At 41.3% G+C, this 14,590-nt stretch overlaps 2 protein-coding genes across 3 annotated transcripts in view; both read left to right on the forward strand.

The window, feature by feature from the left end:
- The window catches only part of ago1 (argonaute RISC component 1), a 19,735-nt gene extending 14,365 nt beyond the window's left edge, over positions 1-5,370 (forward strand). Inside the window, exons 15-19 of the mRNA XM_023401814.2 lie at positions 1,312-1,506; positions 1,640-1,774; positions 1,873-1,974; positions 2,192-2,391; positions 2,683-5,370. Of these exons, the coding sequence (XP_023257582.1) occupies positions 1,312-1,506; positions 1,640-1,774; positions 1,873-1,974; positions 2,192-2,391; positions 2,683-2,791 (741 nt within the window). The 3' untranslated portion in view covers positions 2,792-5,370. The remainder of the gene's footprint in view (positions 1-1,311; positions 1,507-1,639; positions 1,775-1,872; positions 1,975-2,191; positions 2,392-2,682) is intronic.
- Positions 5,371-6,494: 1,124 nt separating this feature from the next.
- ago3a (argonaute RISC catalytic component 3a) overlaps positions 6,495-14,590 on the forward strand; it is a 38,869-nt gene continuing 30,773 nt past the window's right edge. For both annotated transcript variants that reach the window (XM_023401807.2, XM_023401808.2), the window contains exon 1: positions 6,495-7,252. In XM_023401807.2, coding sequence (XP_023257575.1) covers positions 7,234-7,252 — 19 coding nt within the window. In that variant the 5' untranslated portion in view covers positions 6,495-7,233. The remainder of the gene's footprint in view (positions 7,253-14,590) is intronic.

Below are 14,590 nucleotides of genomic sequence, written 5' to 3' on the forward strand. Positions count from 1 at the left end.
GGGGGGGCACTCCTTTTTATAGGCAAATCAGAAAACATCAAGGGCATGTAAATAATGCAAATGACCTCAGGATGTCAGAGAAAAACAAACGCACATGGTTGAGGTTGCTTGGTGACAGTGGCACTGGGTGGCCATGACGCACAGCAGCGGTGGTAAGAAAAGAATCCCACAGCCATAAATAATATGTTGGAGACAGAAGAGCTTCAACATCTTTAATCTCTAATAACGTTCAGCTCATATATAAACATCATCAATATTATCCACTATTATTTTGACTGTTAACATGAACATACAATAGAAATAAATAGGTGAATACTATTATGTTTTTGGACTGAGAAGCATTCATCACCTTCGGCTCTGGTAACTTGGGATGGGCAGTGGTAATTAATTTTGATTTTAATTGAAACCATCATTAGTTGTAGCCCTAATTTACAGCTTTATCAAGTATTGTGTACTCTCAGGCTGTTAATAACACTTACCAAGCAAGTTAGCCTGTAGAGCTGTAGAAGTGTTTTTGCTGATCGGAACATTTCAAAACACCAACTTACTCCTTTTCTGAGGCATCAAATTAGAGGTAAATTCGTAAGAAACGTCTGTAGATAATTTGACTTTTGTTTAAACTCGAATACACAGTAAATGAGTCTAAACAAAGAAAAAAGTATCGAACGACTAGTTAGTGAGCTCATCACTGACTCACTGTTCAAAAAGGAAATGACGTCAACCCTCGTCTGCCCTTGACCTCAGCTCAGCTGTGGTTGGCTGCATTGTTGCCTAGAAATCATGACAAACGCTTGAGTCACCGAGAGAGAGAGAGAGAGAGAGAGAGAGGGCGGAAAAAGGGCAAAGGAGAGTGGGTTTGCCTTGATCCTCCGGACTGGGGAGGAAACCTGTCGTGCAGTGGAAGGATTTGAGGGAGGAAAAATGAAAGGTTCACGTTGAGCCTCTCACACTTCCCAATCGCAGCCTCCAGGGGATGCCAGCATACAAAAGTACATTGGGACAAACGACTGGCAACTGTAACGGGACAATGAGACAGTGGCAGCATGAATACTATTAATAGACACTTTTATATTTTTTTCTCTGCAGCATATTTTGTTGTTTCTAATGCTTCTTTTTTTTTTATTATGTTTTAATTTGTGTGACAGTGGCTAGTTAGTCCACTAACATGATTTTTTTTTTTTTTGTTTCTCCATCATACATTTGACAGATGCCTTTATGCAAACCACTTTTTTTTTTTTTGCCTATGTGTTACCAGTGTGACTCAAATCAATAACGCTGACAGTGCCACGTTCAACTCTATCCCTCTCTCAGGTGGTAGGCAGTATGGATGCTCATCCCAGCAGATACTGTGCCACAGTGCGAGTCCAGAGACCCAGGCAGGAGATCATTGAAGATTTGTCTTACATGGTGCGTGAGCTGCTTATTCAGTTCTACAAGTCGACTCGCTTCAAGCCCACCAGAATCATTTTCTACAGAGATGGCGTTCCTGAGGGACAGTTGCCGCAGGTAAGGGTTTGATATACTAGATGCCATTAGATTTCTGATTATTTTATTTGCATAATAATGGTAGCAAAGTGCATTTTTCTATAAAATTAACAATATAAGCTTAAGTGCTGATAAAGAATACTCTTGTGTGTAGATTCTCCATTACGAGCTCCTGGCCATCAGAGACGCATGCATCAAGCTGGAGAAAGACTATCAGCCTGGCATCACCTACATTGTGGTGCAGAAACGCCACCACACACGCCTCTTCTGTGCTGACAAGTCTGAAAGAGTGAGATTTTTATTATCTAACACAATTTGTGCTCATTTCAGAAGACATGCCTGTTTTCATATGTTTAATAACCATCACCTTGTGTCTTCTCTTGATAGATTGGGAAGAGTGGGAATATTCCTGCAGGGACTACAGTGGACACCAGCATCACTCATCCCTTTGAGTTTGACTTCTACCTGTGCAGCCATGCAGGCATACAGGTAACAAAATGCTCTTGTGCTCTTCAAATTGAACCAAATTTATTTATAAATCACATTTAAAAACAGCAAACAGCTGACCAAAGTGCTATACAACAAACTCTTGGGTAATTAAGTTTTTAAATTCCCTGAATGCCCTAGACTCCAATCCCACATATGGTTGTTTAGTTTTTAGCGCATATTTTTCATCTAATTTTCATTGCCTTCTCTCTGCCTCTAGGGTACCAGCCGGCCGTCTCATTACTACGTCCTTTGGGACGACAATCGTTTCACGGCTGATGAGTTACAGATTCTAACCTACCAGTTGTGCCACACTTACGTGCGTTGTACCCGCTCAGTCTCCATCCCTGCTCCAGCCTACTATGCTCGTCTTGTGGCCTTCCGTGCCCGCTATCATCTGGTGGACAAAGAACATGACAGGTTGGCGTGGTTATTAAAGAAACAACATAGGGTTTATGAAACTTTGACAGCCGGTGACCTCATTTTTGGTTCCCAAAAATTCTTACAACCCACAAAAATTGGAGAGTTTTCATGTTACAATGTGAATATTTAATATTTGATATGCAACACTTTCTGCCTGAGAAAATGACTCCATGTGGTGTTTGAACCCCAACTTTGAGAGACAGTGCGATTGGTTACTTTATTCCAATAATCACATATGAAGCGTCACTAATCTTTGTTCTCCATCTTCTCTCCCTGTCATGTCTGCAGTGGAGAGGGGAGCCACGTGTCTGGTCAGAGTAACGGTCGGGACCCACAGGCGCTGGCTAAGGCTGTTCAGATTCACCACGACACCCTGAGGACCATGTACTTCGCCTGAGCTACACAAACCATCACCACCATTGACCCCTCCCACCTCATTTCTACCTGAGTGGGCAGACGGCCCACCACCACCACCTCATCCCCATCCCTTATTCCCAATGACTGCCCACTACACATACTCCACAGACCTGCCAGTCAATCACCCAAATCCAAGAAACATAAGGCCCTTCACCTGTAAAACACAGGCAGACTCTACAGCCTCATGCACTCAAAAGGTTATGAATATTATTATTGTCATTTTTGTTGTTTTTACTTTACCAGGACTATTGCTCTTTTTATGTTGGATTTTTAAAACGTGGGTATTATTATGTAATTGTATTGTACGCTACCTTCACACTCCTATGTATGTAAGTATGCAATATGGATGGGAGGAAAATAGGCGATAAAAAGAAAAAAATCCTGAAAACTTTTTTAACTGCCACCACGATGCTGCCTCTTTACCCATCCGAGCGCCGGATGCCAGTGTTCCAAGCCCCTTAGTATGGGGATCCTCCAGAGGGGTGGTACTGGGCACGCACACTTACATGTATCATTTTAACGTTGTCATGAACTACATTCATGTTTTTAATGTTTTTTGAATAATGTTATTTTTTTAAAACAGCCTTGAGGAGTCTGAGGTATGGTACATTAGCACTTAGTGTTAGCATGTAGGTGCCACCAGTCCTGCACATAAGAGTTTGTTAGTACATGTGAGGCTAGCCCTCTGGTCTTTATATTAGCAGAGACAGAAAGAGCAGGTGTAGCATATCGTAGATACAGGAGAGAAATCCTGCCGCACTGTCTGTGCTGGTTAGCCAGTCCCTTAGAGATTTAGCCTATAGAGGCAAGCTTAGCATAACAATAGAGGGACCATTTGCATAGAGTGTATCAAATATACTTGCACCCCATGCACCTAAACCAGCATTATTAACCAGCCAAAAGTGATGCCAACCAATGGAAAAGGGGCACTTAAACAGGAAGATAATCTTTTATTTCTGTATGCATTGCTCTTTTAGGATATATGAGGCACTTTTTTTTATTTACTTATTGATTTATTTTACTTCGAAATGGTGAGACTTGTCTGTCCTGAGGCTTGACACACAGACTGCTTTTGAAGTTTTCACAACCGACACTCCCATAGCTTTCAGAACAAAGAGGTAACTAAGGCAATAGGCAAGGTCAACACTCCTCTGTAGATTTGAATACAGGCAAATACAAAGTCTGTGATCACTTAAGTGCTGCAAAGCTGAACTCACATTCAGCAATTGACCTTGTTCCATTCATTCTGCACATTCCAACATGTATCGGTGGAGATGATGCCAACGTCCACCCATGCGCTTCTTTCCGTACCTGTACACACCATTCTGCACCTGTCACACAAAGCTCTTCCCTCTGCAGCCATTTACAACTCATAGCCTGAATAGCAGAAGCACACACAACTCTGCCCTCTCAGTCTCTTTCGAAGCATGTAGAGACTTACCTCTTCAAATGCACTTGTCCCCTTATTTCCTTCTAAACCAAACTGTCCCCTTCTCCATTATCACCCTCTGTCCTTGCTGTCTGTTTTCACTTTTAACCTGCAGCATCCCCTGCCCCAGTCCCCTAGCTTGTGTTAGCCAATCCCCATTGGTGCTCTGTGTGCATGGGCGGCACAGATAGGGGATTGTTACAATGGACAGGGTGGGCTACTATTACTACTACTTAATATGCCCTGCCTTTACATCTAGTCACTTTCTGGATTAATGAAAAAAATGCATGTAATTATTTTAACGACTGGATATTCTGAGCCACCTTATTTTGGTTTTCGTAGAGGTAGGAGCCAAGCGCTCACCACTGCCTGTCAGTCGTTTTGCCTCGATTGTGTAATGGTTATAAAGACTGCTTTTTCCTTTTGTCATTATTATGAATATTGTGACTGGTGTCAGAGTGTATCCTCAAGAGGGCACTGTGGAGATGGTCTCAAAATTCCACCTCAGTTGCCGTTTAAGCGCCTCAAATCTTGTCTGATGGTCAGAGCCCCTTTGAGATGAAAGGGATCAAAAGATAAGAGATCAGATGAGTTTGATTTTTAAATCATGTTTATGAACTTGCATAATCAAAATGCCTTTGTACACCGTTTTACTGATCCTTCATTGTGTCCAAGGTGATTTGTATATATAAATATATAATATTAACCTGTTATGTATTTTGGCTCACCAGTTGCCGGGCCTTTCACAGTTGGGGCCAGTATTCTACCCCTCATTCTGTGCTAAAAAAAAAAAAAAAAAATCAGTATGGGGGCATTTCCCAGCACCACTGAAACCAGATGCAGTTCTTCACTCACTGAAGCCACAAAGCACCTTGCAAAGGGGGGAGACGAAATGGCAGTCACCCTGGAAATGCATCATGTGGACATCGGAGAGTCCACTCCTCTCCACACAGCCTCACTGTCTGACTAAGCAATATTGAAGCCACTGATCAAGACCAGTCCTTGTCATAGCACTTCCCAGTAGATTTGAATGAAAGGACGAAGCATATTATTTTGGCTCTGTATGTGATAGTATGGGAACTCTGTTGGGGAGGGTTATTTTTTAAAGAAAATAAAATTGTTTTTTATTACTCCTGTTTTTGTTTTTTAATTCCTTATTACTTGAGCTTATTCACTTGTTCAAATTCACCTATGGACCCCCACTACATATGTCCGTTTCATTATTTCAGGCTCTCCAGCTCCTGCTTCCATCAGAACTCCAGAGCTGAAATGATTAGTTGACTGACAGAAAATTAATGGAGAGCGGTAGCAATAAAGGTAAAGGTAATAAAAGTAGCAATTTTGATGATAGATTATAATTATTTTAGTCATTTTTTAAAAGCAAAAACACCAAATTTAACTGGTACCAGCTTCTCAAATGTGGATATTTTCTAGTTTTTGTAGGTTTCTCTGAAATTAAACTCAACATCTTTATGGTTTTTGACTGTTGCTCAGACAAAGAAAAGATAATGGGCATTTTTCTCTCTATTCTGACATTTTATAGACTAATCAAATATAAATAATGGTTGGATGTTCTGATTAAAATAATTGGGGTTTGCAACCCTAAAGTACTTCTATGACGGAATAATACTACTTTGCCTAAAGTTTTCTCTTAATTAAAATACAGAAAAAAGGAAGCAGTTTGTTAAAACTTTACAACAAATGAACTCTGTATAAAATAATACAAATTAGCTAGACTAGATTTTGACACAGTCCCTCTACAAGATATGGCCGCATGTAGTGCAAATTTGTAGCACAAATTTGCGATTAATCATTATTTAGACAGTAATGACATGGAGTAAACTTGTTGCTTTTGGGGCCCCTTAGGAATGGGGGCCCCTGGGCAGTCTCCCACTTTGCCAAGTATATAGTCCAGCAATTCTTTACTTGGATTTTAGTTTAATCTACACTCTCCAAAAACTAATACTGAAGTCAGAACACAAAATAAAAAGGGATTCAGCAAGGTTTACACATTTTACATTACAACAGAGAAGTACCCTAAACTTCCAGTCTTCAAACAAAACTAGCTATTTACAGATTCGGATGTATTATAGGCTTTTAAAATCTCTTATCCAGTAATTTATTCATAGTATTGTAAACGTAGGGTTACCTTTGGGTGAAGGCGGAGTTGATCGTTCTGACGTCTGGTGACACAGAGCCCACCTCTTCCTGTCGGTGTCAGAAGGCAACTTCACCATATTTAGCTGGCTTGCCGAAGCCCTGCAGAGTTGATCTGTCAACCAGACTGAAAATTTTGACACTTATCGGTGGATACAGCCCGGTGTTGACAGCTTTATTTTGACACTGAGGTACAAACTACAGAAGACGACGTCGTTGGGATACGCTGCTTGAGGAGCGGGGCCGTGTCAGCGGCTCTTTTTAACGCGACAGAAGTAGCCGTCGTCTGTCAGAATTCCAACTATCCGACAGCCGAGCTAGCCAGCTAGCTAATTAGTGTAGCTACCCCGACGCTCGCTGTACCGTAGATACGGATTTATGTGGTTTCTGTTAACCTTCATCTATCGGTAGGAATTCATCTGGACTCAGAGAACCCGCTGTGATGATATCCTGACAGCTGCTCTCCCCCGTTCCAACCACTTTCCTAAGCCTGGCTAGCGAGCTAACTTGGCTAACTAGCAGGTTTTCACTGGCACTACGTTGCGTCGAGGAACTAGTAGCTTTCGCCGTGGCAGTGAAATCCGATTGGATACGTTGACAGTGTGCGAACGGCGGTGTGCGGGGACGCCGAAAACCCCCGGCCGGCGAAACGATCGTACCGAAGGGCCCCTTTTTGACGGTTCACAGGGAGGGGTGCTAGCAGAGACCAGGGTACTCGGCCACTCAGTGCTGCAGAGGCGGCGCACAGCCGAAGGAGACACCGGATTGAACGGAGGAAGAGTCCCAAACGTTTGACAACTGTGATCCGGGAAGTGAACCGGGCAGGGACCTCATGAATGGAAATCGGAACTACAGGTAAATTAATCCATAACGTCTCTTCACTAAGTTGTTGACTGTTGTACAGTAAATGTGTTGCTGTGTTAAATGTGTTACTTGCTAATGAAATGAAACACCGGGATGGATGGGTTGTTTCTGTGCTTGACAGCCAAGGGTGAAGTTAGAAGGTGTTAAACTGTAACTAGGGACTTTCTCATCCTCTGCTGTAAATTTGCCCAAACGTGAGTCACAATTGAAATGTTTTCACCGAACGACTCCCAGTCTTACGAGACTGAATTCAACTTATTCTTTGAATAAAAAAAGTAAAACATTTGGCTGCTATTATCAGTTTATAAGTAATTGTTCCCTAGGCGGTTAGTTCTGTCTCACACAGCTTACAACCATGGTGTTTTGTCTTCGTTTAACGGGTGCTGAGGTCTATGCCTGGTATTCCCCTTCAGTATCCCGCACTATTAAGCTGCTTCATGGTTTTAATGCTCATGTTGCAGAATAAGATGTGCAGTCCAAAACTAGCATGGCTAGTCACCTGAGAACTTGTGACTGAGGTTGAACTCTCTGTCCTTTTGTAGGCCCCCAGGCCGTGGTCACCCACTGACCCCACACCGACCTCAACATATTTAGCAGTAGTAGAGTGTAGGTCTCTTTGAGATTTAGCCTATTTTGCTTTGAGCACATAACATTTAGCTAATACTGTTTTCTAATTCTGAAATAGTGAGTAGGTAGGCAGCGGTTTTCTTAAGAACATTGACAGGATCTTTGGTTGTTCCTTGAGTTAAGTTAAGCCTGTGAGGTTTAGCTTACATATTCGCTTGAGTGTAAGAACCAGAAAACCTTGTTGTTGAAAATGTTTATCTGCTACAGTTGACCTCATGTAACCTTGCAAATTCCTGTCTAGTCCTGGTGATATTGCCAGCCTAGCCCATGGCTAATTAACATGTTTCTTTCTTGGTCGTAGTGGCAGTTAAACAACTGCCTGTCTTTGTCTCAGCTGTAACAGAAGCTGTCCTCTTATGTGACCATAAGCGAATACCAGGTAGTCTTGATCAGCCAGTGACACATGACACAGCAGTTGGCCCTTAACCCACCCCTCCTTCTCAAGAGGAGATCCATCTCTGCTGCCTACTGTCTCATTAGTATCTCAATCATCTCAATTCTCAGTTGGGACACTTCCCAGTGTTGGTAGCATAAGGGACCTTGAGGTGTTTTCCCAGTAACCGAGCACCTACATTAATGTCAAACAGACTATAACCGCTATTTGTCAGTGTTGGGGTAGGTGTGCGAGTTAACAGTATACAGTATACTGACTAATGATGAACCAGATTTAGTTAGTATTCTTTGATTAAGTTCAACCTATTCTTTGATTTTACTCCTATAACTACAGTATTGTAATTTGTGATATTTCTATTTTAACTAATCCACCCTAATTCTCAAGCTCCTCAGTATGGAGTCCATTAAAAAACAGACCTGGGGATTGGACAGGAGTGCTTTGGTGTTTGCTTGCAGCTCACTATTCTACAGCAGTCTGGGAAAAACATCAAATGCAATTTAATGTGGAGTACGCTGCTAGCCAGCCTTACGTTAAGTGTGTTAAGGAGTGCGGTTGATGCTTTCACTTTGGAAGATGTTAATACATTGATACAGTCAGACAGACACACATTTTACCGTACAATTTTGTGGCTTGTCCTTCTAAGTCACTGCGGTTCTTGATATTGTGTATGTTGATGTTGGTTCCTAATCTCATATCACAGGCCAACCAGTGACCCCTATGTCTGGGTGAATGATTAAAAGGAGGCCCTCCATCAGTCAGCCAGTGGCCCAGAGAGTGGCGTGAGAAAATGCAAATTGAATGCACAGCCTGCTTAGAAACTGATAGTTACTCTTCTCCCCAGTAGTAGTCTAAGCAGCAGCACATGTGGCATGGAAACCATGGCTCTGGAGAGCTTAGCACCAGGGATATAATGAGTGCAAGGCCTTTGAGCCTTAAGCAAATCAAATCCATTTTGATGTGCTAACCCTGTGGTATGCCCACAAACAGCTAGTCATTTGATCTTGATATGATGTTACATTATGGTTGAGTTGCAAAGCAAGAACTGGTCAGAGATTTCAAATTATGGGCTTAGCATTGTTAACATTTCTGGAGGCCTCATAGATGACCATAATCTTAAAAGGAAAGATAGATATTTTATCATTCCTGGCTTACATGCAGGATGCAGTTATTGATTTCAGTCGCAGACCATCATTTAAATGGATTATTGTCATTTTAGAAAATATATGTTTATTCACTTTCCTGCTGAGAGTTAGATGAGTTAGTTGAGACGAGACGAGTTAGTTTAATAAGCTCCAGCCAGCAGCCGGTTTGCTTATCTAAGCAGAAAGACTGGAAACAGCGAAAAAACTGCCTGCCTGGCTCTGTCCAAAGGTAACAAAACCTGGACATCAGGAACTCTAATGTCCACCAATTAACAGTTTTATTTTTCTTTAATTTTTGATATGTACAAAAAAAACAACAAATAAACCAGTTTTAGAACATTAGGTTGTGGTTTATGGGGGTTTATGTAATTAAGTATTTCTTGGCAGGGCGTTTTAACTTCTAGCAACCTCAAAGTAGCGATAAACAAGATACCACATGTTAATTAGTGAGGTTTGGAGTAGCTGGGTGGCAGATTTTGTTACCTCAAGAGAGAGCAAGGCTAGCTGTTTCCCCTTTTCTAGTCTTTATTTTAAGCTAAGCTAACCGTCTGCTAGCTGTAGCTTCATACTTGTCTTACGGACATGAGAGTGGTATCGATCTTCTCATCTAACTCTCACCCAGAAAGGGGAAAAAGCATATTTCCCAAAATGTAAAAAATTCTTTTAATCACTTTGTTGCTCATATTGAGGCCAGCTGAGCAGAATACATGGTCAACCCATGAACATCAACTGTACAAGACCCTAGGTTTTTCTTATTATCACACAAACCTATTACCGTGGAGACGACACCATAAATGTACATGACATATACAGGGATGCAGTTTACTGGAAGACAATGAGATGGCAGATACAGCAGGGGGGGCTCCCCCACCCTCCACCTGTCACACCACACTTTGTAACCAGGTGGGATTTGAGTCGGCTGGAGATGACTCAGCTTGGTGTGAAAGGCTGTTCTGGTGGAGGTGGGTTTTGCTGTCCATGAATACAACTCTTAAGCAGAATGGTATTATTCATGAAGAACGTCTCTGGGATATTTTTTTGAGGACATCTGAAATTAGCATACTTTCTTCTTGTTTGTCACGTTGATGTCATAGTCTTGTTCTTCTGCCAGTCTCTCTCTCCATTTCGTACCCCCCTTCTTTCTTTCTCTCACTTCTGTGTTTCCCGCTCTTTTTTTTGATTCACAGACAGTTACCACCCCCCCCTTCTTCCCTTCCTTGGTAACTGCTTCTATTTCCCTCTCTGTGCCTCAGTGGGAAACTGCCTTCCCTGTCACTCTCCTTGTATGCTCCTTCTCTGTGGATTTTGTACAGACAGTGGGGTCGGCTTTGAGGGAGGGCTTACTACTTGATTTGCAGTCTCTCCCCATAATACTTAGTTCATTCAAGCAGCCCATTGACAATAGACTACCCCCGTCCACAACCCCAGCCACCCATAAGGCTAACCATTGGCATATTGTTGTAGGTTTCTATGGAAGATGCGGTTTGCCGTTGCTCTTTAGGCTTATTGTGTCACAGAGAGATTTATCTTTGCTTTTATTTGACTAAAGAAAATTAAAAACCCTTTAATTTTTTCATGTCTCTTTATTTTTTAATCGTATGCTATAATTGGCATTAGGTCTGGCCAGTGTTAGCAATAATATTCTATCAATCAAAATAAGTACTAGGGACCAGAATCTGCCAGGAGCTGCTGAAATGATACTCAGCTCTCAATTTTGAGTATTGACATTTTGTCATATCTTACAATTTGTTTTGTAAATTTTGGTTACTTTATCACTTTTCTTTAAACAATTGATTAATGCTGTCAGTTTTTTTCAGTAATATAAGTTAAACAACAAAGGCAGCGTGCTCTCTATTGTGTATATTTTTGAGTATATTCAAAATATAAGCTCGACATGACAGTAGACAGAAAGAGCTTAGATAATGAAGCTCAGGTTTGTCTTTTTTAACTGTGGAAGTTGGTGCCAGAGTTAAATTCAGGCAGGTGCTGTTAGATGTTCAGTCTCCACTGATGTATCATCATTCTCCATGTTTTTTTTCTGTTTTCTGACCTATATATACACGTCCCTTTTAATACAGAGAAAAAAATGCTGTTTCAGCCCAGCACTCTCTGTGTAGTTTTACCTATTGGAACAAAGTAAATACCACCAAGTACATGCTCCAAATATACTGTGATTTTTCTGTATCATATTGTGAATCCCATGGCTCTGTGTGGAATATATCTTTCTCATGTTCACTGAAAAGTCTTATTCATGTGTCTGTGTGTGTGTAGTAGACTTATGAATAGCTCTGCCAGAGCTCTGACACATGCTGTTGTCAGAGTGTGGAGCTGACAGCAAACTCCTGCAAGTGGGCTGAGTAGACAGAGGGAAAAGTCAAGGGATTGTGCGTGCGTGCGTGCGTGCTTGTGCGGGTGGGGGGGGGGTTCAGAGGAGTGTGAGTCGGAGAGAGGGAAAGGCTGAATGTTGTGATGTGTCACAGAGATTAGAAGCCAGAGCAGCCAGACCATGCTTCTTTTCCACCCCCTCCTCCCTCTGCTTTTGCTTTTCCCCTTCCTGAGATCTGTTTTTTGGGGGAGCTGAAAGGGGCTCATTTTAGGGGGAGGATATGGACAGGAAGAGAGGGAATTGGATGGAGAAGTCTGTGTGTTTTGTTGGGGGGCTCACTGCTGGACAGACAGAAATCCGTCTGTTGATCAGTGGCTCAGAGACAGATTTGTGCAAATATCTCTCGTCAGTATTCCCTATATAGGCTGAAATTATGATCTAAAAGATTTTGAGTTGAGTTGTGCTTGTAAAGTGATGTTCATAAATAATTCCAGAGTTTTTTGTAAGTAAGTCAATCTTTGTAAACCTGTAAAGGAAATCTGTGTGAGAAATTCAAATTAACCAAAATGTTCCCACACTGCTGACTTGGATGTCTTGAGCGAATTAAACAAGCCTAACTTTTAGGTTTGATCAGTTAATCATGATTACACCAAAATAGTCATTTGACACACACAATTGGAAGACAATAATTTGTAGTATTACCAAATATACCGCTTGCCCTAACCTTAAATAGGATAGTGATTTCATTAATTACGTGTTATAGTGTTAACTGTGAAATGAAAAATGTATTTTTTAACATTAGAAAGAGCTCAACAGGCTGCTATGGTTGGCGGCTGGGGGGAGGGGGCTCCATCTTCTGGTATCACGATACGAGATTGGGGACGTTTGTATTCCGGTTTAGTGAAAGAAGAAGTGCTTTTGGGAACAGTGTGTACAGATACAAAGCAGAAAACTGCATGTAAAACACAGGCTCGACCCAGGTGGGTTACACAAAACATTCAGTGTTTACCATTATTTTCTACTGCATCATCACATATAATTAAACCCTCCTGGATCATGGAAGAACCCACGCTGTCTCCCATCTGTCATCCATCTTGAAAATGTACTACACCTTTCAGAACCTGCAACAGAGATGAATGTAACAGAAACACATACTTTCTGATTGGACTCTATGAGTGGATTGTCATTATCCAATCAGATTCAGGGTCAAATTGTACTTTAGTGTCACACACTGAGTATTACATGCAGTTTTGTAACCTCACCACTGATATCATTTGTTCACAGATTTTATTCACAAAGTCTCTCTTTTTTTTTTTTAAACAAATACAAATCTTTTCTACATATATACAAACATGAATTTCAGGTTTACAAAGGTTGATTTAAATGCTTCCCTGCTGATTGTAATTAAAATGTAGACATGGTTTTACTTGTTTGTACTTTGGATACAAAATGATCTCAGGTCTAGACAGTACGCTTCATATTATTTACAGAGAACCAACAGTTCCCACCATGAGCAAGCACTTGACAGTGGCGAGGAAAACCTTCAATTGAGACACGATGAGTGAATGTCACTTTGCCAAAAAAACAAGTGCACTTTACCCGCATTAAGAGCACTACTGGATTATGTGAATAGCATCAAATTATAAGACGGGGAATAAGTTGCTTTCATACTTCTGTGAAGTTCTGTTGCTTGTTTCTTCTCCATTCTGATTGTTGGAGCTTTTGCATATGCTTATAATAAATACAATTCCGTGTGTCAGAAAAACTGTGAAGATCAGCAGCCAGGGATGAGGACTGTCCAAAGAAACAGGGTGATTGTATCTGGAAAGACGTGCTAATGCTCATTTTAAGTGTTATGAGCATAGCAAGTAATTTGGAAAAACCTGGCTTTTTAATGATGCTGACATGACACTTGCAATAATCTTAATCTTAAACTATAATATTGCTTTGGTTCTAATTAATTTATAAGGGCGCATGTAAACTGTCAGAGTAACAGAGCAGCTGTCATGCCCAGGTCAACATAGAAAGTCAACAACCCCTGGCCCCTGTCCACTGTTCCACTCAGGCTGCACCAGCAAGACTGTGAGGACAGAAGGCTCCATTTAACCTGCTCGAGCAGAATCTCCTGGTCAGTTTAACAGAGCTGGTGCTTTGTGTGTGAAAATGTGTGTAGTTTTTCAATTTGAATACCCATTGATTTCCATTTAAATCTAATTACATGAACAAGGTTATAAAATAACCCGTGGACAGTGCAGCTTCCTCAGGTTTTACTATGGTTGTGTCAAATTCAACATGGCAAAGAAATGTAATATTAAAAAAATAAATGAATGGAATCTCACTTATGAAGCATGTACTGACTTTTTGCAGTACATTAATGTGGACCTTTTCAGTTGTAGCAATAAAATGCAGAATTTAACTGCACAACAGCTGCTAGCAAAGACAACAAGGTCAGCAATGCTTGTAATTCGTTATCCATGTTGCATTCACCACTGTTAGTCGTGACCCAATCAGGGAGTGTATGTGGCTGTCTGTGTCATCGTTTCCAAAAGCCTCAGTTTTTGCCTGTTTACACTACAATGCCACCCAGGAGTTTTCACACTAAAACGGGTCCAGCAGTGTCTCCAAAGTCTCCATTTTAGGGGCTGGAAAACTCGAAGTAGTAGTAGCAGTAGACGCCAGGCGTAAACTTAGAAAAAGCCATATGTTTTAAAACTATAATGAATTAGTGTGGATGTAGCCTGTGTGTAGCCATCTATCACCTACCTGTGTCAATAAGACTGACTATAATGCCACTGAGTCAGAACTGGCTTCTCATTGCAGATGATTCAACCAACCCCCCC

This window comes from Seriola lalandi, unplaced genomic scaffold (genome assembly GCF_002814215.2).
Source record: "Seriola lalandi dorsalis isolate HSWRI2012SDOR001 ecotype SW California unplaced genomic scaffold, Sedor1 jcf7180002053771, whole genome shotgun sequence".
Lineage (NCBI taxonomy): Eukaryota > Metazoa > Chordata > Actinopteri > Carangiformes > Carangidae > Seriola > Seriola lalandi.